Genomic DNA, 27,888 nt, shown 5'->3' with positions numbered 1-27,888 from the left:
AAGATTTGTGTTGTAAAAAGTGCTATACAAATAAACTTGAATCTAATTGAATAGAATAAATTATTGCTCTAATTAAGGTGCCCTTTGCTCTTTCCTCTAAGATAGCTCTTAACTCAAGTTTCTTATTCCTTAAATCATTGGATACACCCAAAACATTTACATCCATCAAATTTTCTATACCAATAATTTCTTTCTCCAACTGCTCAATTTTCTTATTAACACACATAGTAGTATTGTAGGAAAAATGTTGACAAAAAAACTTTATCTGTGTTTTCCCCACCTCCCACCATTGTGTCATTGTTTCAAAATTACCTTTATTCAACTTCCACAATTTCCAAAAATCACCAAATGTTTCACAAAAAGACCTGACCTGCAGTAATTTTTTTATTAAAGTGCCAATAATACCTGGGCCGTTCTAAAGTAGTGATGTTAAAATCTATGGTTGCAATATGATGATCTGAAAAACAGTTAGGGAAAACATTAGCATTAGATACTCTATTCAAACTTGTTTTACTTATATATATTCTATCTAATCTTGCTCCAGTTACATTAGAGTCTAGTATTTTAACCCATGTATACGGTCTAATTATCTTATTCATATTTCTCCACACATCCATCAAATCAAGACTCTTTAATAATATTCTGAAGAGCATTACTAGACAGTGGATGGGGCTCTTCTCTATTCCTGTCTAAAAGATAATTTGTGGTGCTGTTCCAATCCTCACTCATTATTATGCAAGAATCATTATCACATTTTCTTAATGCACTCTGCAACTTTTTAAACAATCCCACACGATCTGATTCATTGTTTGGGGCATAAACATTTATAAAAATACATTTTAAATCATTTATTTATCCAGCAATCATTCAAAACTCTACCCTTTTCTATTTTTTTTTTTTCAGTTAACACAATTTTAAAGTTCTAATTCTTTGAAAAAAGAATAGCTACTCCAGCACTCAGATTTGACCCGCGACTGAAGACGCTCTCCCCCTCCCACCATCTACACCTCTCTACTTCATTTTTACAATCTATATGTTTCTTGCAAAAAAATGTAAATTCTTAATTGTAATTAATTCAGCCACCAAAGCTCTCTTGCTCTTGTCTCTCCCTCCATCAATATTTAAAGAGGCTACCTTTATCATCTCCATAGAACATATAAAGAGGTAGAAAATAGAGACAGGAAGAAATAAAGAATATAGTAAAGTCATCTTGAGTGATGTATAAACCATTGATTCAATTATTTGAATTTACGTTTTATAGGGGTTTTATCCATTCACAGTTTTGCAAGAAACTTTTTTAAACGAAATCTCTTTCTCTGACTGAGTTCATCTTCTCCAACCTTCCTCTGCCAATAACGAACAGAAGTCTCAAACCTCTTCAGATCAGAAAAATAATTCCTCACATCAATAGATTTTCCAAAGATTTCATCCAAGAATTTATTTCTAAATAGTCTACAATCTAGTGAATAAACCTGCTCACAACTTTTTTGAGAAAAATCAAACAACCCACCACCATTATCATCATCATCATCGTCGTCATCATCTTCATCCATTTCCTCATCAACCATTTCTGATTGCACCTTCTTAATCAAAGATTCTATCTTTCCTCTTTCCAAACCTTCACCTTTCAAACTGATTGTGTCATCCTGCGTCTGGCCAGTATTCACGGAGTCTGAACTCTCCCCAGTATCACCCTGCTCAGACCCCTGTACCACAACACTGCTCTCAACAGTCACAACATTATCTTTCTTCATTTCCCCCTGTTTTATCTTACTACCAGAAGCTTCCTCTGTATATTTTTCATTATTTGGGAACAAATCTTTTATTATCACTCCTTCCTTCAAATTTGTCATTATTCAGTGCTGCTTCATTTGGTACATTACTCTTTTGCATTTCATTTTCCTTCGTCTTGTCTGAAATATTGCTAGGGCCTGCTTCATTCTTAGGCTCAACTCTATGAGGACAAGACAGCCGAACATGTCCAACGGTCATTACTCCGCATCTCTCCCGTGCTCGCGTACATCATGTACGACTTGCCCTCAAACACACAGCGAAAGGAAATGTTAAGCATCGGTTCATTTAAAAACATGTACACCTGACGACTAAACGACAACACGTGTTTTAAAGCAGCATTTTTACAACCCAGTGGAACCGTTCTAATTCCACTGGCAAGATTTCCAAAATGAGAAAGCTCTCGCTCAATATCTGCATCTGGAATAAAAGCCTTTTAACAACCATTATCATCATATATAATTATACATGAATTTGTAAATTGCCATTGCAGTCAACATCACAACATCACAACAATACAGTTATTTATAGCCCACTTAAAATCTTCAATATTCTCATTCAGTCGATAATATTCAAATTCTATTCTTAACATTGACTTCACCAAACCCTCACAAATCAGTGTGTCCCACACCACCTATTTTACTTTTACGAGAGAGCCAAACAGCTAACTTTGCTTGTCCAAAAATAAAATTGAGTAAATGATAAATCTCCCTCTTGCTACGTTTATATTTAAGTCCATGATATAAAACTCAAGTGTGAAAACTCCAAGAATTTCAAAGAGAGGCAATAACCTGCTACAGTCAGCAAACAAATGAAAAACTGTCTCCTTCTGTTCACAGAAGGGACAACCTATCCCTGCTAGTGGATCAAAATGTGCTCTGTGTCTGTTTGTAGCTATAATACCATGTACAACACGCCACTGCAGGTCTCCAGACCTTGTTTCAATGGGGGGTTTGTACATGGTCCTCCAGCTACCTTTCTATTTAGTCTCTTTTACAGTTTCAAGTGCAAGAAAATGAAGAACTTTTATGCATAACATATAAGTAGCTTTTTTCCCAATGTCTCTGAAATATTAATATATTCTCAATATTAATACAATTACACCGGCGTGAGAAAGTTCAGCGAGTCATATCATCAGCTGCTATATTCAGATCTGTGTTGGCTGGCTGGCGCTGAGCCAGAGATAGATGTGTTTTTACATCGCTGCGCATTATAACCAATCACACAAGATCCTGTTGAGCTTATGAATGCAATGGCCAATCAGAGGTATTCAGATGAGTCATCACTAAAATGCCGCTGCTTCCTTCACTCGCTCGCTGACTGGAGACCTCTTTCTGACTAATTCTCTCGTCAGAACAACAAAGTGCAGATGTGTGTACGAATCTGTAAATATGATATTGATTTCACAGTGTTAACAGTTTCAGTGATTTTAATGGGAGTTTCTTGAAATCTAGACTGTCAGTGAAAATGATCTTTGATAATGTAAATGTTATTTGCTCTCTTTCTGAACAATGAAAGATTAGCAGCAATTTTTATATCACATTGACTTTCAATGGTAAATTCACATTTAATATAACGTCAGTCGTATTAAAAATATTTTATGGCATGACAGCTATATTTGTTACTTAAGTAAACAGATGTTCTGTAACTTCACGGTCATGTGAGGAGTTTTCTCTCTTCTCTGTGTCAGAGGTTATTTATACATATACAGGTCCTTCTCAAAAAATTAGCATATTGGATAAAAGTTCATTATTTTCCATAATGTAATGATAAAAATTAAACTTTCATATATTTTAGATTCATTGACCACCAACTGAAATATTTCAGGTCTTTAATACAGGTTGTTTTAATACTGATGATTTTGGCATACGGCTCATGAAAACCCAAAATGCCTGGCTCAAAAAATTTGCATATTTTATCGGACCAATAAAAGAAAAGTGTTTTTAATACAAAAAAAGTCAACTTTCAAATAACTATGTTCAGTTATGCACTCAATACTTGGTCGGGAATCCTTTTGCAGAAATGACTGCTTCAATGCGGCGTGGCATGGAGGCAATCAGCCTGTGGCACTACTGAGATGTTATGGAGGCCCAGGATGCCTTGATAGCGGCCTTAAGCTCATCCAGAATGTTGGGTCTTGCGTCTCTCAACTTTCTCTTCACAATATCCCACAGATTCTCTATGGGGTTCAGGTCAGGAGAGTTGGCAGGCCAATTGAGCACAGTAATACCATGGTCAGTAAACCATTTACTAGTGGGTTTGGCACTATGAGCAGGTGCCAGGTCGTGCTGAAAAATGAAATCATAAAGCTTTTCAGCAGGTGGAAGCATGAAGTGCTCCAAAATCTCCTGATAGCTAGCTGCATTGACCCTGCCCTTGATAAAACACAGTGGACCAACACCAGCAGCTGACATGTCACCCCAGACCATCACTGACTGTGGGTACTTGACACTGGACTTCAGGCATTTTGGCATTTCCTTCTCCCCAGTCTTCCTCCAGACACCAAATCAGAGGGGGCTAATAACTGGCCTCAAGCTGTAGTGTAGGCTTCATCGCTTATGCAAGCAGTTATATTACATGTCACAGATACAAACTTTCACATAAAGTAATAAATATCTAAAACACTGAAACAAACCTCATTCAAATTAAACTAAGAAAGAAAATGCCACAGGGCTCCAACAGGGCATAACTATCGGTGTGAAAATATACAACCACTAATTGAAATCCAAACCCAAACGTAGCACAGCAGTCACTCAGAAGGAAATATGGATCAGCAGAAACCACAGAAAAATCCCCACCACCTCACCAGTGCCAGTCAGACCCTTGGAGAAGACCCTGCAGCCGCCATTAAGTCAAGAAGTAGGACAACTACAACAAAAAGAAAGAAAAATAACAATCTTAATACACGTAATACAAAGCGAACACAGAGCAATTCACCACAATAAAATATAGTAACAATAGTCATGCTAGTCCTTTTAAATAACTGGATCTATAAAAGAGGAATTAAAACCAACCGGATGGCTCTCCTTTAAGAGACATCATTAATTAGTTTAGACATTAATTAGTTAATTAGAAAGGACCTCTACTGCCCAGAAAGACAGCGGAGACCAGGACAACTAGAGCCCAGATACAGATCCCCTGTAAAGACCTTGTCTCAGAGGACCACCAGGACAAGACCACAGGAAACAGATGATTCTTCTCCACAATCTGACTTTGCTGCAGCCTGGAATTGAACTACTGGTTTCGTCTGGTCAGAGGAGAACTGACCCCCCAACTGAGCCTGGTTTCTCCCAAGGTTTTATTCTCCATTCTGTCACCGATGGAGTTTCGGTTCCTTGCCGCTGTCGCCTCTGGCTTGCTTAGTTGGGGTCACTTCATCTACAGCGATATCGTTGACTTGATTGCAAATAAATGCACAGACACTACTTAAACTGAACAGAGATAACATCACTGAATTCAATGATGAACTGCCTTTAACTATCATTTTGCATTATTGAGACACTGTTTTCCAAATGAATGTTGTTCAGTGCTTTGACGCAATGTATTTTGTTTAAAGCACTACATAAATAAAAGTGATTGATTGATTGACATAGTGCTTATATTATCAATATAAGCAGCGCAAATGTTCAAGAATAAAGTTCAACAAACATATACTATTTAAATACTAATACAGTGGGGCATATATGCTTTTATCACGGCAATCAATACAACAGTGCAACTACATTTAAAAGCATTTACCATTCTAAAAACTCAAATTTGTTGCCATTATTGGAACTGTAAATGCTCTCGCGTTACTTTGATGGCACATGTGACAGTCATGTGGCATCCGCGCCGTTTCAAGTTGGACAAAATTTCTAACCGGCATGCACTGCTTCAAGTCAGACTGCAGGTTGTACCATTTACACTGATTCAAGAAGGGTGGTGGGGCCCTGCACAGCATGATAATGACTTTTTTATACCAAACCAGTGCTGGGTTTATGAGATTAGGTCAAACTGTGTATGTTATGTACCCTTTAATGCTGCATATGTTATGGCACACAGAAGAGGATCTGAAATCACGCTCAGACTCATCAAACAGAGACACATCACACACCAAGACAGGGCAGGGGTCTCCAACACGTCACTCGAGACGAGTAGCTCACAGCCTGATTGGAGGCAGCTCACCAAGACATATTGACAAATTGCCCATGAAGTTATTTTAATAATCTCATGTATGTATTTTAATTCATTAAACCCGTATTTGATTATCGCGATAAAAAAATAAAAAAAATAAACTCAAAGTAAATACAGTTCAGCTTTAATCAAAGTTATTAAGAATCTCACACAGGCGCAACACATAATAGATTCGTTTTGTGTTAAACAATTAAGGCAGACTGCTGGGGGAAATTAAATGAAAGAATATATGATTTCATTATTTGTGTGAATGCATAATAAGAAAACCGAATGTCTTCAGAAAAGTTTCATTTGCTTTCCATCTTTCCTCAGTGTAATGCTTTGTTTACAGATGTTACCGTGGAAACAGCTCTGTTCTACAGTTCATAAGCGCCCTCTGCTGTCAAACTGTGGATTTACAAATGTAATCAGTCTGATATATTTGTGTTCAGACCACTGCAAAATCAGACCAGATCTTTGTTGTTGATCTTAACCGGTTGATGGAAAATAGCCTACCTTGTTATCAGAAGTGTTAAGATGTTTAGAATATTAGCTTATGTAGAACTGTTTATGGAGCTGAAAAATTAATTTATCATTCTGACTCATCAGAAAAAAGGCTGATATTTCAAGGCTGATGTTATCATTTTGTTTTTTTTAAAAATCGTCAGAACTTTATATTAATGTACAGGTAGACAATCTGGCCATTTTAAAAAATACTTTATTTCACTGTTTGGGCAAATACATGTGCATTTTGCTGCTAATTTTATTAGTTTATTTGGTATTTCAGTGTGTATCAGTACTTTTTTTATATTTCCAGCACATTTTAACAATGCCGTGTATAAGAGCTCAGATTGATATATTAAGAGATTTAAGTACTATAAAACACTGGTAGCTCTCAGCCAGCTTTCTTTTTTAAAAAGTAGCTCCCGAATGAATTAAGGTTGGAGACTCCTGACCTAGGGACTGCACCTGTAAAGAAATTCACAGAGATTATTAACATGATTATTAAGTACAGTATTACAAAGGTAAGAAATCAACAGTGAACACTGAAAGTGTGTTTTTGATGAGAGCAGTGGAAGAGGATTTAAAGGTGACTGAAAATGTTTCAACCAAACAGATCAGCATTGTTAAAACTGTGGCAAAACTGAACAAGGAGGGAGCAAATATAAGATTGTGTGAAATTAATGCACTTAGAATGGAAAAGACAAGCACAAGAATTCAGATAATGATGTAACAAGGGGCTAAAAATTACGAGCGGACCACAGTGGATATTTCAGAGTCAAAACCCCCTCCAGATCCACCAGATGATGCAGATGAACACCAATGAACATGAACATAGTTATTTCAGCAGCTGTGTTAGAAATATCATGATCGCTGTAGATTATTTCATCCTCTATGATCACTCCGAGTTGCTGGAGGACAAATAATATTATAGAGTGAGTGATTTGCTGTGTGCATATATATTATGATCTGTTTGAATCATCATCAGCAACAGTAATCAATCACATTATGCTAACATCGTGATGTACAGTATGCAGTACTAAACAACACGGACGAAAAAATTTTAGCTTTCTTCTCTACACAGAAACTTGTGTTTGTCATGATCATGTTTGTTGATTAATCTCTAGATAGTGTAAATTTGGGCATCAACATTCACTGTCTCATATCACAGGGGTCCAAGCAGTGATGGGTAACAACTGATTACATACAATATGGATTACACAATCTCATTTAAAAAGAAAAAGGTTAATTCAATTATATTACATTTTAATCAGATTAAAGTTATTTTCTATATGGATTATATGATTTCATTTTTTTACACAATAAAAGTAAATTAATAATTTATTGATTCTTCCTAATTATTTTACTGTCATATTTAATACAGTGAGTATTCACAATATTAAATGGCCATCTAAATGTCATGTAAATTAATTAGTGATCTGTTCTTCTGAATTGTCATTCTGTAATCATTAGTTCATGTTGAACTAAGTATTAGTTAAGTCATTTATATTTATTTATGTACCCTTATTATGAAGTGTTAAGCTCATAGCTGAATCTTTTGCCATTTTTTAAAATCTTTCTAAGACCCAAGATGAAGTCCCAAAGATATGAAAATCTGCTTTATTTATTTTTTTTCTATTTAAAGAGAAATTAATCACAATTGAACAGTTATAGGCTACCTGATCTCATCACATAAACATACCTGTGGGAACTTTTTCACAAGATGTGAACCAAAAAGTACATATCACTTCAGTTCCCAATAGTAAAACGTCACGGAGCATTAGAGTAAAGGACATTTCATTTTCGACTGCAGTGACACATACAAAACCAATGTCACATAAAAGATACCATTTATCTTTTCTTAAATAAAGTAACAAACACTTTTAGAACCATTCAGTGGACATTTACTGTTGAATATGTCATGAAACGTGAATGGCGCTAAGTATTTCCCGTCTGATGAAAAGGTCCACACAGGTAAGTTTTCGTCGTGAGATCAGATTGGTCATATGCCAATATTAAAATTATGTTTGTTCTTCTTCTAGAAAAAATCTTTTGTCCTCTGATTCCTTGGCTCTTGCTGAGTTAAATGCACACTAGAATTAAAATTTCTTTGGGTCAAGATTTTTTGCCATTTTTAATTCTCAGAAAACACTACTTTTTCCTACACTCCACATCCGGGGGTGTGTTTCCCAAAAGACTTGTTAGCTAACTACGGTTGTAGGTTCACTGAACTCTATCGGTAACAACAGATCGTTCAGCAACATTGGCTCAGATCATCTTCAGACTATGACTATGATAATGTCATGCTGTCTAGTCTCTGTTTTCCTGGGTGTCCACTAGTGGGCTCACTTCCCCTTAGGCACTTCACCGTAGGCACTAGATTTCCTCTAGTCTTTTCCTGTCATCACAGTAATTGCACTCAGGTTAATTGCACCAGGTGCAGGCACTCTATTGTCATTAGCCTCCCTATAAATTCCAGTCTTTTCCTGTTGTTTGGATGGAGTCTTTTCCGTTCGTATGGTCAGCCTTCTTGTCTTCCGAGATTCCTTCTCTTCCCTTCCTCCGAGTTTCCTTTCCTGTTCCCTCTTTTGTTTATTGTTCTTTTGTTTTTGGACTGATTTTTGGTTTTGACCTTGGACTGTTGTTTGACCACAATTTGGATTACCCTGTACAATAAAATACCTGCAATTGGATCTCTCGCTCTCCCTGTGTCTCTCTGGGCAACGATCGTCACAGATAAACCCTACCGTTCTTGAATAACACACAAACACATTTGATGCAAGGCTATATCTCTGCAGTGCTTTTGTATATTCTGACCAAACTTGGTACAAACCATTTTAAGCATCAACATCTACTGATCAGGAGATATAGGGGGCCAGTTTGAATTTTGTCATGAATGATGCATTAAACTAACATAATTACAAAACTTAGTTTGTGTCATCGGGATCTCTGAATGTCCAATGTCTCTGAATTGCCCATTTTAATGAAATTGGTCTTCACAGATTTATTGCATCTTGCTGAAAACATTGATACCAATAATGCCATATTCAGTTGAACTCTGCCAGTTTTAATTTCTTTGAAAACCTAATTGTTCAACCTTCTCCTTTACAAAAGTGGCTCAGATCATCTTCAGACCAGATTCTCTGCCATAATATTATCAATTTGATACAAAATACGATGCAATGTAATTCAAACTACAAAAAAATCTATATGGCCATTTCTTTCATATTAAAACAGTAGGCATACATTGTCACACTACGCTGCTGGAAGGCAAGGCAAGTTTATTTATATAGCACATTTTGTACACAATGGTAATTCAAAGTGCTTAACATAAAACTGGAACTAAACTGGAAGGAAAACATAGCCAAGGATAAGCGAAATAAGACTTTATTTATCCAACATCGAAGACTGAGAAAGACACAAGCATGTCCCAACAAGACTGAACTGAAAGGACAAGGCTTATAAAAAGACAGGATAATTGGGGAAACACAGGTGCATTAAATAACTAAATTAACAGGTACACAGAACACATGTGGAGGGAAAACTAGACACACCTGGTTACTAATCAAACCAAACACAGGAGATAGAAACTGGGTCACAAGGGCATCAATACACATAAAGACCCAGACAGCAAGCAGTTTCGGCCCAGATCTGGCCCACATTTGGCCAAAAATGCTCATCTAGTCAGCAGCGAGCCAGCTTTGGCTTCTGACTCTTCCAATCTAGATCAAGCCACATGGTGGCATGATCCATCACATCCAATATATCCCTGTATGTGTGGCTGGGAATGACCGATGACAACACAGTGCTCACAGTCTCATCATCATCATCACCAAACACATCCACATCTTCATCAACTGTTCCACAAGCTCAACCTGCGATCCTTACGAGCTGAGTTTCCACTGTGCCTCAGCAGCAGCAGGACTCGACCCGCGAGGCTAGGACGCTTGCCACTTTCCCCCCTAAAAATAGGGACAAACATGATCAGAGCTTATGCATAGGAAATAATTCACAACATTTGGCACCCTAAAGCACTGATCGTGTCTGCTCCTCCTCCTGGCACATAATACACGCACGCACTTGAAATGCTCACCTGGGTTAACAGACTTAAGCCGCTTTCAGGGCCGGCGCTCCGCACACGCACATGCTTAATTTTGTTCAGTCTGTGGTGTGAAAATGGCACAAAGTCAGATTGTGCAGAAGAATCATCTGTTTCCTGTGGTCTTGTCCTGGTGGTCCTCTGAGACAAGGTCTTTACAGGGGATCTGTATCTGGGCTCTAGTTGTCCTGGTCTCCGCTGTCTTTCAGGGATGTAGAGGTCCTTTCTAGGTGCTGATCCACCATCTGGTCTGGATACGTACTGGATCCGGGTGACTGCAGTGACCCTCTGATTTGGATACAGACTGGATCTGGTGGCCACGGTGACCTCGGAACAAGAGAGAAACAGACTAATATTAGCGTAGATGCCATTCTTCTAATGATGTAGCAAGTACATCGGGTGTTATGGGAAGTGTTCCCAGTTCCGGTTTACCTAATTAATGCAGCCTAAAAATCCTTTTACGGATTTGGATATTAAAAGCATATTAGTATGTTATGTGTAAGCCAGGTTAAAGAGATGGGTCTTCAATCTAGATTTAAACTGCAAGAGTGTGTCTGCCTCCCGAACAATGTTAGGTAGGTTATTCCAGAGTTTAGGCGCCAAATAGGAAAATGATCTGCCGCCCGCAGTTAATTTTGATATTCTAGGTATTATCAAATTGCCTGAGTTTTGAGAATGTAGCGGACGAAGATGATTATAATGTAAAAGGAGCTAATTCAAATACTGAGGTGCTAAACCATTCAGGGCTTTATAAGTAATAAGCAATATTTTAAAATCTATACGATGTTTGATAGGGAGCCAGTGCAGTGTGGACAGGACGGGGCTAATATGGTTATACTTCCTGGTTCTAGTAAGAACTCTTGCTGCTGCATTTTGGACTAGCTGTAGTTTGTTTACCAAGCGTGCAGAACAACCACCCAATAAAGCATTACAATAGTCTAACCTTGAAGTCATAAATGCATGGATTAACATTTCTGCATTCGACATTGAGAGCATAGGCCGTAATTTAGATATATTTTTGAGATGGAAAAATGCAGTTTTACAAATGCTAGAAATGTTGCTTTCTAAGGAAAGATTGCGATCAAATAGCACACCTAGGTTCCTAACTGATGACGAAGAATTGACAGAGCAACCATCAAGTCTTAGACAGTGTTCTAGGTTATTACAAGCAGAGTTTTTAGGTCCTATAATTAACACCTCTGTTTTTTTCAGAATTTAGCAGTAAGAAATAACTCAACATCCAGTTTTTTATATCGACTATGCATTCCATTAGTTTTCCAAATTGGTGTGTTTCACCGGGCTGCAAAGAAATATAAAGCTGAGTATCATCAGCATAACAGTGAAAGCGAACACCATGTTTCCTGATGATATCTCCCAAGTGTAACATACTCGAACTGAGCCTTGAGGTACTCCATTCTGCACTTGTGATCGATATGATACATCTTCATTCATTCATTAATGCCAACAAAGTGTTCAAGTCTATACAAAAGAATGTTGTGGTCAATTGTGTCAAACGCAGCACTAAGATCCAATAAAACTAATAGAGTGATACAACCACGATTATGATAAGAGCAGATCATTTATAACTCTAGGGGAGAGCAGTTTCAGTACTATAAAACGGTCTCAGTCCTGACTGAAAATCCTCACATATAACATACATGTTGTTGGTTTAGATGATTTAACAAGTTTTTACAATTCTTCCTCTCCTATAGTAGAGAATGAGTGGAACTGTTCCTCAGGGGGTCTATAGTGCACTGTCTGATGTGATACTGTAGCTGACGGCTGAATGGTTGCAATTTAACTCTAATAGTATCGACTTTATTTTTTGTTAATTTAGCAACTGTATTGAATAAATACCTGGGGTTATGTTTGTTTCCTCAACCTTCCTTAAGCGTAAAGGAGGACCTGTATTTAAAGTTCTAGAAAAGAGAGAGTCCATAGTTTCTGTTACATCATCAAGTTGTTCTGGGGTTTTGGATATGCTAAGGAATTTGGATACATCTGGAAGATAACTTAAGAAGCAGTCTTTTGTGGTAGAATTGACGGTTCTTCGATACTTTTACAATTTTGGATATATGAAGTTTGCACAAAACTAAATAATGATCTGAGATATCATCACTTGGCTGCATAATTTCAACACCATCAACATCAATTCCATGAGACAGTAGTACATCTAGAGTATGATTTTGACAATGAGTAGGTCCTGAAACGTGTTGTCTAACACCAATAGAGTTCAGAATGTCTATAAATGCTGATCCCAATGCATCTTTTTCATCAACATGGATATTAAAATCACCAACTATTAAAACTTTATCTGCAGCAAAAACTAACTCGGATGTAAAATCACCAAACTCTTTAATAAAGTCTGTATGGTGCCCTGGTGGCCTGTATACAGTAGCCAGTACAAACATAACAGTGGATTTATCATTAACATTTGTTTCTCTGGATAATGTTATATGAAACACAATTACTTCAAACGAGTTATACTTGAAGCCTGCCCTCTGAGAAATCCTGAAAACGTTGTTATAAATTGAAGCAACTCCTCCCCCTTTGCCTTTTAGACGCGGCTCATGTTTATAACAGTAATCTTGGGGGGTGGACTCATTTAAAATAATGTAATCATCAGGTTTTAGCCGGGTTTCTGTCAAACAGAGCACATCTATATTATGATCAGTGTTCATATTATTTACAAAAAGTGTTTTCGTAGAAAGGGATTTGATATTCAATAAGCCAAGCTTTATCATTTGTTTATCCATATTGCATTTGTTTTTTATTTGTTGAACCTCAATTAAATTGTTAATCTTAACTTGGTTTGGACCTTTTTTTTTTTTTTTTTTTTTTCTAGTTGGGGGAACAGACACAGTCTCTATAGTGTGATATCTAGGTGAAAGAGTTTCTATGTGCTGATAATTAACTGACCTCTGTGACGGGAGGCAGCTAGCAGACGGTCGGTTTAGCCAGTCTGTCTGCTTCCTGACCTGGGCCCCAGTTAGTCAAGTATAAACACTAAGACTGTGTGCCATATTTCTAGACAGAAGAGCAGCACCACCCCAGGAGGGATGAAGAACATCTCTTTTCAAGAGGTCAGGTCTGCCCCAAAAGCTCGTCCAATTGTCTATATAACCTATGTTATTCTGTGGGCACCACTTAGACATCCAGCCATTGAGTGATGACAATCTGCTATGCATCTCGTCACCACGGTAAGCAGGGAGGGGACCAGAGCATATTACAGCGTCTGTATTTTTAGTGATCTCCGACTGGCGAAGTCGAACATCATTAGCGCCGGCATAAATAACAATCTTACTGTATTTGTGTTTAGCATTAGCCAGGACTTTTACATTTGCCAAGATGTCAGGCGCTCTGGCTCCCGGTAAACATTTGACTATGGTGGCTGGTGTCTCTATATTCACGTTCCGTACAATAGAATCACCAATAACTAGAGCACTTTCATCAGGTTTCTCAGTGGGTGCATCACTGAGTGGGGAGAACCTGTTTAATGTTTTGATCGGAACAGAAGAGCGGTGTTTTGACCCACGACTACGCTGCCTCACCGTCACCCAGTTGCCCTGCTGCAGGGGCTCTGCTGGAACCGGACAATGTACAGGAATCCCTGAGCTAGACGCATCCAAAGCCATATCTAGAGGATCTAAAGTTTGGATGCGTGTATCTAATTCTGAAATAATCTCTGTCAGCCTAACTATTTCCCTGCATTTATCACATGTGAATCCCTCATCAGTGACAGAGATAGATAAACTGTGGCAAGAGGTGCAAATAACAATTGCAGGAGAAGCCATTACTCACCGTGCTTGATGAAATATTCTTACTGTGGTTATAATGTCTGAGTTCGCTTTATTTTTGCTATACTCACATGCATAAACTAATTATAGTGTCTAATCAAAATCAATCTGGGATTAACATTACAGCAGCTAGCAGCTAAATCAGACATAGTCATGGGCGTAGCCAGGATTTGGAAATTAGTGAGTTCCAGGGGGTTTCTGTAATAACCCCCTTATTATAGAATTGTGCCAAATAACCCCTATAAATACAACTAATTATATACACTAATACTTGAAAAGAGACAGAAATGTAGATGTTTTTTGAGGGATGCTCATTTTTAAATCATATTCTATTTATTGCATCAAAGTTAATACTTTAGAAGAGCCCTGCTACAGTTACAGAGGGATATCTGTGAGACATTTTAACCATTTGAGCTCTACAGTTGTGTCTGCTTAATGACACAAGGATATGAACAATTTAATTTGGTTTCAAGAACAAGAACAAATATGACATGATTCTTCAAATTAATTTCTCAGTTGCAGACTAGGATGTCTGAGATTGACACACAATAGTCTAATTAACATCCAGGGGTTCTTCCTTTTTTTTTTTTTTTTACCTGTGCATCTTTTGTATTAATTTTCAGTTTTAGATGGCTTATTTCAGCTTATCCAGAGTTATGTATTAAGTTATACTGCCAAGAGTTTTCTGCTTCCTTGTACATGATTTTGATGAGCATCCTTTATATATTACTGTATATATATATTTTTTTCATTTGGTGTATGAAATCAATAAATACTACAGTATAATCTCTTTTTCATTTTACATAAATATTGTTTAGATACCTAATACATCAAACACATTTTCACTACCATTTGTAGACCAAAAAAAAAAAGTTTTCAAATTGTGAATTTATATTATACTTACAATACTTAACATGAAATCACATTGAACTGTGTTGTGGGTGGAGAATACAATTCTTCATGTTTAAAGCAGCCTGTACAATATGGATTATTGGAAAATGACATTCAGCTGTATGCAAATATCTATAATATCCATAAACATTAAAATAATTATTGATATAATCTTCATAGTATACACTGTTTGGGTGTTTCATTGTAGAACTGCAGACATCTCTGTTTCATTTTGGTGATGAGAGTTCTTCCTTCCTAAATAAATAAAATAAAATAAATCAATAAAAACAATTTACTGTCCCTTTTCTCACTGTCATGATTCAGATTGTTAGAGATCAGTGTGAATCATCAGGTTTTGTGACGATCAAAACTCACCAGCTCTTCTCGCACAGATGATCTGAAGAAGAATCACAGTAGGAGCAGCAAACACTGCAATCTCTACAATAATCACAATCACTACAGGAACCATGTGTGGACAGAACAGAGAGAAAGAAGAGAAGAAACAATAATCACAATCACTACAGGAACCACGTGTGGACAGAACAGAGAGAAAGAAGAGAAGAACAATAATCACAATCACTACAGGAACCACGTGTGGACAGAACAGAGAGAAAGAAGAGAAGAACAATAATCACAATCACTACAGGAACCACGTGTGGACAGAACAGAGAGAAAGAAGAGAAGAAACAACAATCAACATCACTACAGGAACCATGTGTGGACAGAACGGAGAGAAAGAAGAGAAGAAACAATACTCACAATCACTACAGGAACCATGTGTGACAGAACAGAGAGAAAGAAGAGAAGAAACAATAATCACAATCACTACAGGAACCATGTGTGGACAGAACAGAGAGAAAGAAGAGAATCAATCTCTGAAACTGTGAACTGATTATTAACCATGAACAATTATTAACAAAGCATTTATAAATTGACTGATAGTTTCAGCACAGTCATTCATTACCTCTGATTAATGATCCAGCAGTCATACAGACTACAGTTTCTGATGCTGTGTCAGCTGCTTCTGTGGATCATGAACATTAGTTCAGTTCAAAAATCACGTGACATCAGTAAGACATGATGAATTTTGAGGTTTTAAGCTTTCAAATGTTATATAATTTATGATGATTACAAAAATGTGTAAGGTAAAAATAAACATAAAATATTTTCTGTGGCAAAGGACAGAACTCCGGTTATGATGTATATATTTGAGGTGCAGTCTTGTCATAATTTAATCTATTACTGTTTCTACATGATTATTAACAACAAACCGTGGTAAAATATCTATTTAGAAGTCTTATATAGTTTGTGATGATCAGATCAGGAGTTAATCATAATATACTGAAGTGATCTTGTGTCAGTTTGCGGGGTTAAAGAAATGTGGTGTTGTTATCTGAACACATGTCAGTGTATCTGAGTGAGGTCTTCAGGTCACAGTAAACATTGATCTTAACAGCTGATTCTGGACCTGCTTGTGTAGGAGCTGAAGCTGATTTAGAGCTGGTGACTGGAGACGGTGGCTTTGTTTCGCTTGGAGCTGGAAAAGATGAATGTTCAGATACGTCATAGACTACCATCATATTTAAATGACTGATGATTAATTGTTCATATAAATCATTTACTTGTATACTTGACAGTATATGTGGCTGAGGTCTTCAGTTGATCTCTGAGTTTAAGCTGACATCTCCACTCTCTGTTGTGATCTTCATTCAGGAGTGTTGTAGTCAGAGAGATGAGACACTGTTCTGAGGAGAATGAGATCTGAAATCTGGAGTCTGTCTGCAGATTCACACCAGCCTGATTCACCCAGATCAGATCAAGACCCTCAGAACGGACTGAAGTATCACAAGAGACTCGATCATCATTATATAACTGACAGAAGAGAGTCAGAGAGCGGCCTGATCTGATCTCAGACTGTGAGGATGATGAAGACACTGAAACAGAAAATCAGACAGAGATTACATGACAATATTACTGTTTAATTCAACATATAATCATAATATTCACAGAAACACTGACCATGAAGAACATGCAGAAAAACACGTGCATCATCTCCATGATGTGTTGTATTCACATATTGTCTGCAGGCGTAATGTCCACGATCTTTTTTTGTGACTTTCTTGATGTTCAGAGAGCAGTCAGAGCCCAGACTCAGTCTCTCGTGTCTCTCTGTGTCAGTCTTCTTTATTCCTCCAAAAATCAGTTCAACTGCTGTCCCTGACGGTCTGCTGTAGATCCATGAAGTTGATGTGCAGCCAGGAAGAGCATTATTACAGGACAGACGGACATCTTCACCAGAACTGAACACATGAGTCACTTCTGCTCCACTGATACCTACAGATAATAATAATAATATAAATAATAATAATAATAATAATAATAATAATGATGATGTGGGTTAATGACTTGATTATGAAATCACTGATTCTTGAGACAAAACATATCTGTAACTGTGGGTTTAAAAATTAACTAACTAACTAAACTAATATGTATAGGTTAAAGTAAATTAATTATTTTAGGTTGGAAACATAAAAAAAAATAGCACTTGTTATTATTTGAAATTTATAATAAATACAATTTAAACAAATGCTCAGTACATTTTGGTCAATTACTACTCAGAACACTTTCCTTTTCACACACATTTATTGTTCAATAAACTGACAACATTGAACATTTGTTTCTAAAGTATGAAGATTGACAGTCTGCTTCACACAGAAACACTCTGAACACTGTAATCAGTCTCTCCAGATGAACACAACACTTGAGGCTGTAGACATCAAACTTGGACAGACACATCTGTAAATGCTGCAGTGAAAATACAGCCTTGTAAGTGCAAACTCTTATTAAAAAGGATCCAGAGTCTTGGCTGTAAAAAAACCATCAAATGTAACAACAAATGGAAAATAAAATAAAATCAAGTCTGTGTAATTCAGCTCTAACTCTGTGCTGTACAGCTGGGTGGTCAGTCTAATAGAGATGTGTCGTTCTTGAACGAATCTTTAATGTGACTCGAGAAGAACGAGTCCCTCATGTGCTTCAGGTTCTGTTCTGCTAGTCTTAGTGTCAGTCAATGCAGTCTGAGCCGGAAAGAGAATTGATTAGTTCATCTTTCGGTTCTTCGGGTTGTTCGTTCTTTTGTCCCGAAAGCAAAGCGCTGCTTCATCAACTCTATTAGTTTTGTGAAAGAAATGAAAAATATGTTATTTGTTCTATTAGCATTTATTATTAATAGAAACGATTTTCTGTCTGACTTTAGTGACGGACCAATGATGGAGATGACATTCAACATGAAGTTATCATATTTTACACATAATACAGCTGATTTATATTCTGATCATGTGTGTTCTGAGGATCATGTTCAGATGTTTGAATGTGAATATTAATATTCTGCTGAATGTAAGAGAGAAACAACTAATGGATTTATTTCTTCATATAACTGTTTTAAAAGTTACCGTGTTACCATAGCAACAGACATAATGTTCAGAGAATAGAGAAAATAGATCGGTCGTGTTCCAAACATTATAATCAAAATTATTAAATGTGAATCTTGAACAAAGTTTAATAAACATTAACATACTCACTGTTAGTTGTGTTTGTTATAATACAGTATTTGATTTGATGTATGTGATGTTAAAATGACTACAAATGCAGGTTTTTGTCACCATCGTCAGATGAATATTTTGATAATATTTTATTATGATATTTTATATTTGTTGAGGAATTGTTGTCACATGTGAAAATGTAATCTATCTAACGCGAGATTGTGTTTGGAAATGTTAAAAACATCAAAGTGTAGCTCAGGAGCTAGATATACTAAATATGCATTAAAGAAAAACTGACTGAATTAAAAACACTTAGAACAGTTTCACTAACAGCAGCACAAACCATCTTTTAAAACAGTTCTGTCAGGATTCACTAAAGACAGTGAATTAGCGCTGGACAGATGTGCACAGATATTTTGGGCCTGATCTTATTGAATATACATTTCTAGGAGTTTCCCTTTCAGATGCTAATTTGTGGGAGGAGAGTATTCAAATGAATCACACAAAGAGTTTACTGACAGTTGTGCTCAAGACTTCTTTTTGTTTTTTTTGGTGGTTAGTCTCATAATATACAATATACAGTACAGACCAAAAGTTTCTTCTGCTCATCAAGCCTGCATTTATTTGATCAAAAATACAGAAGCTATGTTTTTAAAACATAAATATTTTGTAATAACAATATACACTACTGGTCAGTAATTTGGGGTCAGTTTCTTTCTTTCTTTTTAAAATAAAATAAAAATCAATCCTTTTAATCAGCAAGGATGTGTTAAATTGATAAAAAGTGATAGTAAAGAAAATATATAATTAGAATATATATTATTAGAATTTTTTTTTTTTTTTTTTTATAAATGCAGTTCTTTTTAACCTTTTATTGATCAAATATATTAGACAGCAGAACTGTTTCCAACACTCATAATAAATCAGAATATTAGAATGATTTCTAAATTATCATGTGATAGACTGGATGTTACATGTGACACTGAAGGCTGGAGGAATGATGCTGAAAATTCAGCTTTGCATCACAGGAATATTTTTTTTTTTTTTTTTTTTTTTTTAAGTATATTCAAATAGAAAACTATTATTTTAATTTATAATAATATTTCACAATATTATTGTTTTTTTCTGTATTTTTGATCAAATAAATGCAGGCTTGATGAGAAGAATAAACTTCTTTCCAGAACATTAAAAATAGTAATGTTTCCTAACTTTTGGTCTGTACTGTGTTTGATCATAATATGCATGACTATATTCTATTTATTAAAACAGGCTTACATAAAAGAACAGGCTTCTTTGTTAATAAAGAATAATCAGTCCAATGTTGCATAAAACGAGCTACTCTTGTATAAAACGTATACTCTTCTTCTTTTAAATGGCTCACTCCAAGTAATACTGGATTTAGAGGGAGACAAAGAACCAGACCAAAAAGAACAACTATAAAAAATATACCAGGGACTACATATAAGTAGGGATGGGAACCGAAAACTGGTTCTTATTCAGAACCGTTTTTGTTCTTTGAAAAGAACCGGAACTGTGAGCAATTTCTAAGTTTCGGTTCTGAAACGGTTCTGGTGCAACATGTGACCAAGCGCTGTGAGCAGCCTTGCGCCGGTGTTCTGGATATTCGGCGTTTCCAGTAAAAAGGATGTCACGAACCGAATAACAGACATACCTCCCTGCCTCTTTAATTACTGAGCACATTGATTCCAATGATGCGCATCCATAAACTCGTTGTGCTGTCGCATCTTTAATTGTTTCCCACGACTGTATGTGCACTCGCGCCTTTGATAACTGCACATCGTTTTGTCTGACTGTACGTCTAACGGCAGCGCACTGCACCTGCCGCCACTAAATTACATTATATTTGTCCCATATTGTCATTAATATACATACTGGCTTCAACTTGGACCACTAAATAAATAGACTGCTATTGTTATGGAAGTATGAGGGTTAGATAATTTAGTGTACAGGTCATTTCAAGAGTGATAAACAAAGTGATAGAAAATATTTATTTTGATGCATTTTAGATGTTTAAAAATGTGGAAACCACTCATTGCATCACACCATCTCCTGACTGCATTATTATTTGTTTAATAGGGACTTTATGGAGAGTGTGTATACATGTTTGAGCTTAACCGTTTATATTTCATTAATTTAGGGAAATTAACAAGTGTCTCAGCCCTCAAGGGACTATTTGGCCAACAAGCTGAAAAGCAAAACGTTATTGATAGTGTAAAAAACATCAACTTTGAAACACATGCTGATTGATGGACTAGCATTATTCAACATTACTTACGACCTTCCAGCAACGCTACATTCAGTGAAGGTAAAGTAGTAAAAAAACATAGTTCATTTAAATGAAACCGAACCAGAAAATTTTAAAAAATACTTCACCCTACTTATGAAGATCTGTCACTGTAATATATGTTGCATTTTGACATTGCCAACCTTTAAATTAAGTTGACAGCAAGTAATAAACAGTATTGAGCATTGAGTAGTTGAGTATTGTGCATTTTTCCTTACCACTATTTCTTAATAATTGTTTAATGATTTTAATGGAACCGGAATCAGAACCGGAACTGTTGGGTGGAGCCGGAATCGGAACCGGAAATCGGAAATTTCTAACGATTCCCAACCCTGCATATAAGGCACTTCAAGATCTATAAAAGCATGTGAGTTCTAAATACACTGAAATTTCTCAAAAACAGTAGAACAAATTCAGATGGCTTTCAGACTCAGATTCAGCAGTGGCACTGGAATATTTATTGCATAATGTCTCAGAAAGCAGTGATAAAGGAGCTGTCAGTCACTTAAAATGGACCTGTTTAAGGACCTTTTTATTACTAAACAATAGTAAAAAGATGGAAAAATGATTTCAGGCTGTAATGGTACTATAGTGTTGAGATTGGTGTTTTTCAATGAGTGCAAGACAACTGGGCAAACAGGATTTAGTCTTTATAATAGTTCATAAGTTTAACATAGGCAATGTTGAAAACAGTTGATTAAAAATTGTTTTCAGGATTCTTTGATGAGTAGAAAGTTCAACAGAACAGCATTTATAAAAAAAAAAAAAATGTTTTGTAACATTTAAAAGAAAGTGAAAGTGACGTGCCATATAGCCAAGTGTGGTGACCCATGGAGTTAGTGCTCTGCATTTAACCCATCCAAAGTGAACACACACAGCAGTGAACACACACACACACCTGGAGCAGTGGGCAGCCATTTTGGTGGGATTGGTGCCATGTTCAAGGGCACATCAATTGTGGTGTTGAAGGTAGAGAGAGTGCTGTACATTCACTTCCCATCGACAATCACTGCTGGCCCAAGACTCAAACCCACAACCTTTGGATTATTAGTCTGAATCTCTAACCATTAGACCACAACTTCCCCAAATGTCTTTACTGTCACTTTTGACCAATTTAATGGATCCTTTCTGAATAAAAGTATTAATTTATTTAATTTCTACCCAAAAAAGAAATAATATACATTCTTACTAACTAATGACTTTTAAAATGTCAAATGTCACAAATTGTATCTATTTCAGCTAAATGATGTTCTTTTGAATGCTCTATAAATCACAGAATCTAGAAGAAAAACAAATGGTACACAACTGATTTCAACATTGATGATAATAATAATAAATGTTTCTTGAGCAGTAAATCATCATATTTTCATGATTTCAGAAGATCATGTGACACTGAAGACTGGAGGAATGATGCTGAACATTGTTTACTATTGTATTATTATTTTAAACTGTAATAGTATATCATGATATTACAGTTTTACTGTATTTTGGATCAAATCAATGCAGGCTTGGTGAACAGGAATGACTTTGGAACAGTAGTGTATGTCCAAAAGAATAACTCTAGCATTATTTACCAATGTAGTATTTATTATTTCCCCTAAAACATATAGATGATTGAAAACTTTGTGATAATAATGTTTTTCCAAAAGGCTTGTTTAAAAGCGATAATGTTTATTACATAATAATCTAATAAACTAAACCAGTTCAAACTGTCAATCAGTGTGTTAGTGTTGTGGGGATTTTTCAGTGATTTCAGTGCAGTTTAACGTTACATACTTTATTTAGATCCAGTAGATGCTGTTATGAGTGAGTCTGTCAGTCAGCAATATATTCAACCATTTCTGTCCAAACGTCTTCATTCAGGAACTAACTATAGCTATCAATGTGTCAATCATAGCTATTTCAAGAGTGGATCCTGCATTTATATGCCAATGTAACGTTAATTCCTAAAACATTGCAGCGTGTATGTGACCGTTGATCTTAGCATGGAAAACACGTTTTATACAATTCTGAATGGATTACGATATATATGGCACAGAAAAAACACACCGAGCACTCCCTTTATAATTACTAAAAAAGCTGTCACTCATCTTCATCGAGATCTCTAGCACACCAGAACCAGACCTATAAATAATTAAATACAAAAGCCCCAACATGGAGTTGATAAATATAGTGGAAAGATATATATAGAGACAGTGACCCCGCCAAAAAGTCAGTACGAAGCATCCTCTTTCCGACCGCGAGTGGAAGTTTATTATTCTCCATTTTTAGCTGAAGTTAGCTTCACCAGAGCAGCGCCAATCAAGCGTCACGTCATTGATGTTCTTCGCTTAGTGGTCTTTAGATGAGGGCGGGGCCTTTACAATTTAAAGAGACATGACAACTAGCCCATAAACAAACTTAATATAAATCATTGTAAATAATTAATTCACGAAAATTAACATATCCATTGAATGAATTTAATCACATTTGTCATCATAATTTTTACTCAAATAAAAATATCTGAGGGACCCCTGAGTCTATTTTTACTTCTTATGGGGGATCCTAATGCCTTATGAAGGTCCCGGATAGAGCTGAAGATCTTTGCCCGAACCCGATGGGACCCGACGGGTTCGGGCTTAATTTATATCATCTTACGCGGGCTCGGGTTGGGCTCGGGCTCACGCTCCGGTTTGCGAGGTAAACGAGCGCTCATGTGATGTGTCTCGATTAGTGCGAGAAAGATGCGAAAATCTTAATTTCGTTATTGCCAAATACCCATCTTAATTTAAAATTTATCTTAATTTAATTTGTTTAAAAAAAAACTTGTTTTTATTGGTGCGTTGGTCTATTTATAGGCTAAATGAGCCTATGTCTATTTAGAGTGAGATGTTAAGATGTTAGACTACAGAGGACTTATTTTAGTTCTTTATTCCAACTTCCAAGTGGTCTAGTCTACGTTAGTTATGAATAAATTATGTTAAAACATCTATAAATGACTCATTCTTGACACAAGAAAAAAAAAGCTGTGTGTGCGCACATTTGAATAATGTCGGGCTGTAAACGGGTTCGGGCTTTTAAAAAGCTGTCACTAAAAATGCACTTGTCGGGCTCGGGCCGAAACCTGTCGGGCCTAACTTTTAAGGCCCTATTACAGCTCTAATCCCGGATCCCCCCAGCCCCCCTTCAGTTCGAGCACTGGGATAATGTTGTTCCCTCAACATAAGAAGTGGCAGAGTGCTGTTTTTATTGTCTATGGTCCTGTCTGATCCCGCAGTAATTGACAGAATAATCGACCCGTTATTTGACAGTAAGTCTATAGTTCTGCACCCAACCCGAACCACAATTGTATTCTCCTACATGAGGTACACAAAACTTCAAATCTGTGTTTAAATTGTGAATAGCAGGAAGGTAGTCTGTTTCGCTGTGGGTGCAGAGGCGGTGTGCAAGAGGTCATGCATCAAACTTCACCAGAGATAAAAACTTTTTATCTTGATCTCGATTATCTCCACAAATAGATCTTGCCATGTTTCCACAAGTTAATGTTGTGTTCACGACAAAACTAGCCTAAGTGAACCGAACATGTCCGCTTCTGTCACCCTTAAAGCTTTGTTCGACTTTTCAGAGACAATCTACTCTCTCCTGTAGATGACCTATGACCCACTTTCTCTACAAACTGAATTTCTGCGTATTGAATATTGAATTTGATGTTATGAATTTCTTTTTCATATTGAAAACTTGAAGCTGTATTTTAAAAAAACTGGTTATTTGCAGTCTACCTTTAAGAACAAAAAGTCTGCTGTTTGAAAATACACATCTATAAAGAAATCTACCATAAAAAAATCTAATCTGTTAAATTTAAAATCTTAAATATTCAAGTAAAAAAAAAAAGGAAAACAATGTTAAATGCCACATAAAATTCAGTTTTGTTAAATGAAACTTGTGAGTGATTCACATTTACACAATTATAATTCAAATAGTATTGTCATTTTATCAGCTTTATAGAGATGTTACTTCAGCGTTCTTTAATTTGCGAGATTGTTAGTAAATCACCCGCAGACATTTTTACACCCTTCGTTGCAGTTTTGGAATTGTGCTCTCGCGCTAATTTGTCTGTAGACATGTTTATTTTTTTATTTTTTTTGCTTAATAATTATAATATGTTGTATATAAAATATAAAATATAAAGATATATAATGGGCCATTAACAGGAGACACATGTGCTAAATACATCTAAAGTAAACTCATCCCAGAACAAAACCTGCTCCAGAGCCAGTAATGTTCAGAGAATGGGTTGCCATGGCTACATACTCTGATAGTTATTTCAGTTTTAGGATCCAAACGTTGAATTATCTCTTTATGTATTCATAATCTAACCCAGACATGTCACATAACCTGATTTCTGGAATACAGCAGAGTTCACTTTATAATACTTTTAACATAAATAGAGCTTTGTAAGAGACTTCTGAGTGTGACAGCAGTGTATGCACAATTATAAACGTGCATTAAATAATAAAACAGTATTTACTCCACATGACCCTGAGATAACAGCTTAATGACTTAATGAATTTCATAAAAATAAAACTGTGCATATTCAAACTCCAGACACTATGTCAGAGTAATTAAACTAAATTTTTTGGACAGATGGTTATCCACATCACACACATATTTTATCTTATAGATCATAAACAGATATCTTTACCTGTGAGAAGTGCACAGAGAATGATCCGTCCCAGCAGACACATGTGACACTTATCAGCCATTTTCTGTTTCTGTCAGTCTTTCTCTTCAGTCTATAATTAAAGCTCTTCTTTTTAACATCATCATCTCATCCTGTGGGTGTTAACTTCCTCTGATCACCAACTGACCTTTGAGTTGCATTTCACTCACACTATACTGATGAACAAGTTTCTATAAAATATAGGGTACAACGGGGCTAAACCTTAAGCCTACCTTTAGAAAAAATAAACACATAAAAAATAAAAAAAAAACCTTGTATTGGACATTAATCAAGCAACAGATATTTTGAAAATCAATAATTCATGTTGTTTATTTTGTTTAAACATGTTGTAAATGTATAAGGTGGTAAAGAGGGGCCTTTATCTACACACGGGGCACACAGTATTAACACATACTATTCAATCAGGACCACTTCTGTCAAGTATATTTATTACAGTTATATAGAATAGAGTTAGTGTTGGTGGTATGGTTATGTTCTGGGCAACACTCCACACACCCGTCTATGCAGCCATGCTTGGACAGAGCAGCAAGACAAACCCCCCTGGGGTACAGAACAGAACCATTATAAGCATACATAATTACAATTCACAATTACACGAGTTGTAAACAAAATGAGATAGAGATTGCTTCAAATGAAGAGACTGTAAAGAAAGTACAAAGTTAGATCAGATTACAGGTTCAGACCCTGCTCTTGCACGCGGCTGATGGATGTAGTGCTTAGCGCCGCTACACACTTTTATGCAGTTTTTGCTTTTGCAGTTTGGTGTAATTTAGAAAGTTTTTCCCTCACGTCGGCAATCGGCTCTCAACTCAACCAGTCCAGAAATGTCCCGGTGCTCCCGATGGAATTTGAGCAGAGCTCTCTTGCTGCAGCAGACACACGCACTCAGTAGATGATGGGCAGGGAAGGTAGAATGACAGAAGTGATAATGTATCAATTACAACAAAGAATCAAGAGTTTCACACAACTATATGGTACACCATTAAAGGCGAAACAATTAATGATAGTAGATTGCAGAATTTGCAAAGCAACAAAACAAGTGGGTATATCGAGGGTATATGCAGATACTGAACCTTTAGTAACCGTAATATGCAAATGGCCTGGAGAAAAAAGTAATCTTTTATACTTGCGTATTACCCTTAGAACACCACTGCCGTAGTGTGTATGTGATCATGTTCTGGCCACATGACTGAACGCACGAATGAACACTAGAGGTTCAAATATTAGTCTGTTTATTCAAAGCAGGTGAGAGCAATTATTAAAAATATTAATGTAACTGTTAGTTTTTTTTTCTGCTAATTTGTATATCATCCTAGGCCACTTAGCATGTCCCAAAATCGAGAGCACGAGCACATGTAAACACCATATTGAATTAGATAACGTCTCTTGTAAACAGTCAACTGAATATTTAAATCTGAATGACAAAATAAAAGACATAAACGTGGCTATTGATATCATGTTTTTATAGGCATATAGAAGAGTGATAAGTGCGTGCTTCTGAATCTGCGTGCATCTGAAACAACCGCACACTCACACAGCTAATGTAACAACGTTAAAAACTAACACCCGTGACATTGAGTTTTCAAAATACAGTGAACCCCCATTGAAATGCCTATACTAGAATGCTGGTCTCACGAGAATGCTTAAGTAATATGATGGCGGCGCGTCCACATGCAGCAGCTTCTCTCTGTCCCAACAGAACTGTGTCTTTGTGTTTTTTGTCTTGTGAGTCTCAGTGTTTTTGTACATTGTCATCGCGTCTACCTGTCTTTAGGTGCACATACAGTCATGGGTTTCTGCTGGATGCCAGATAACCTCCGTGCACGCGGAACAGCTACGGGATCTCGATCTGATCCAGAAGCCTACACCATCACCGACCCCCATTGCTGCATCTCGCCCACAGTGGAGGCACCACAAGTGACATGAGAGGAAGCAGAAGAGGGGTATAAGGGCTAGGCTAATGGCTAACCCACACAAGCCCTCTATCCCCACCATCGTATTGGCTAACGTACGCTCTCAGGACAATAAACTGGTCTACATCCCATTACTATGTTCAACTCAGAGGACTGTTCACGTAAACATGGCTCAGC

General features: G+C 36.5%; 2 protein-coding genes across 2 annotated transcripts in view; both read right to left on the bottom strand.

Moving 5' to 3' along the window:
- LOC127962605 (uncharacterized) overlaps nt 1-27,888 on the bottom strand; it is a 384,402-nt gene that overhangs the window by 119,385 nt on the left and 237,129 nt on the right. The gene's annotated exons all lie outside the window — the stretch shown is intronic.
- Nucleotides 1-27,888, bottom strand: part of LOC127961552 (obscurin-like) — a 233,890-nt gene that overhangs the window by 53,149 nt on the left and 152,853 nt on the right. Inside the window, exons 4-5 of the mRNA XM_052560736.1 lie at nt 16,700-16,768; nt 16,196-16,255 (exon numbers count right to left, since the gene is read on the bottom strand). Of these exons, the coding sequence (XP_052416696.1) occupies nt 16,196-16,255; nt 16,700-16,768 (129 nt within the window). The remainder of the gene's footprint in view (nt 1-16,195; nt 16,256-16,699; nt 16,769-27,888) is intronic.

This window comes from Carassius gibelio, chromosome B7 (genome assembly GCF_023724105.1).
Source record: "Carassius gibelio isolate Cgi1373 ecotype wild population from Czech Republic chromosome B7, carGib1.2-hapl.c, whole genome shotgun sequence".
NCBI classification, from domain to species: Eukaryota; Metazoa; Chordata; class Actinopteri; order Cypriniformes; family Cyprinidae; genus Carassius; species Carassius gibelio.
This window is presented reverse-complemented; position numbering and strand designations above follow the sequence as displayed.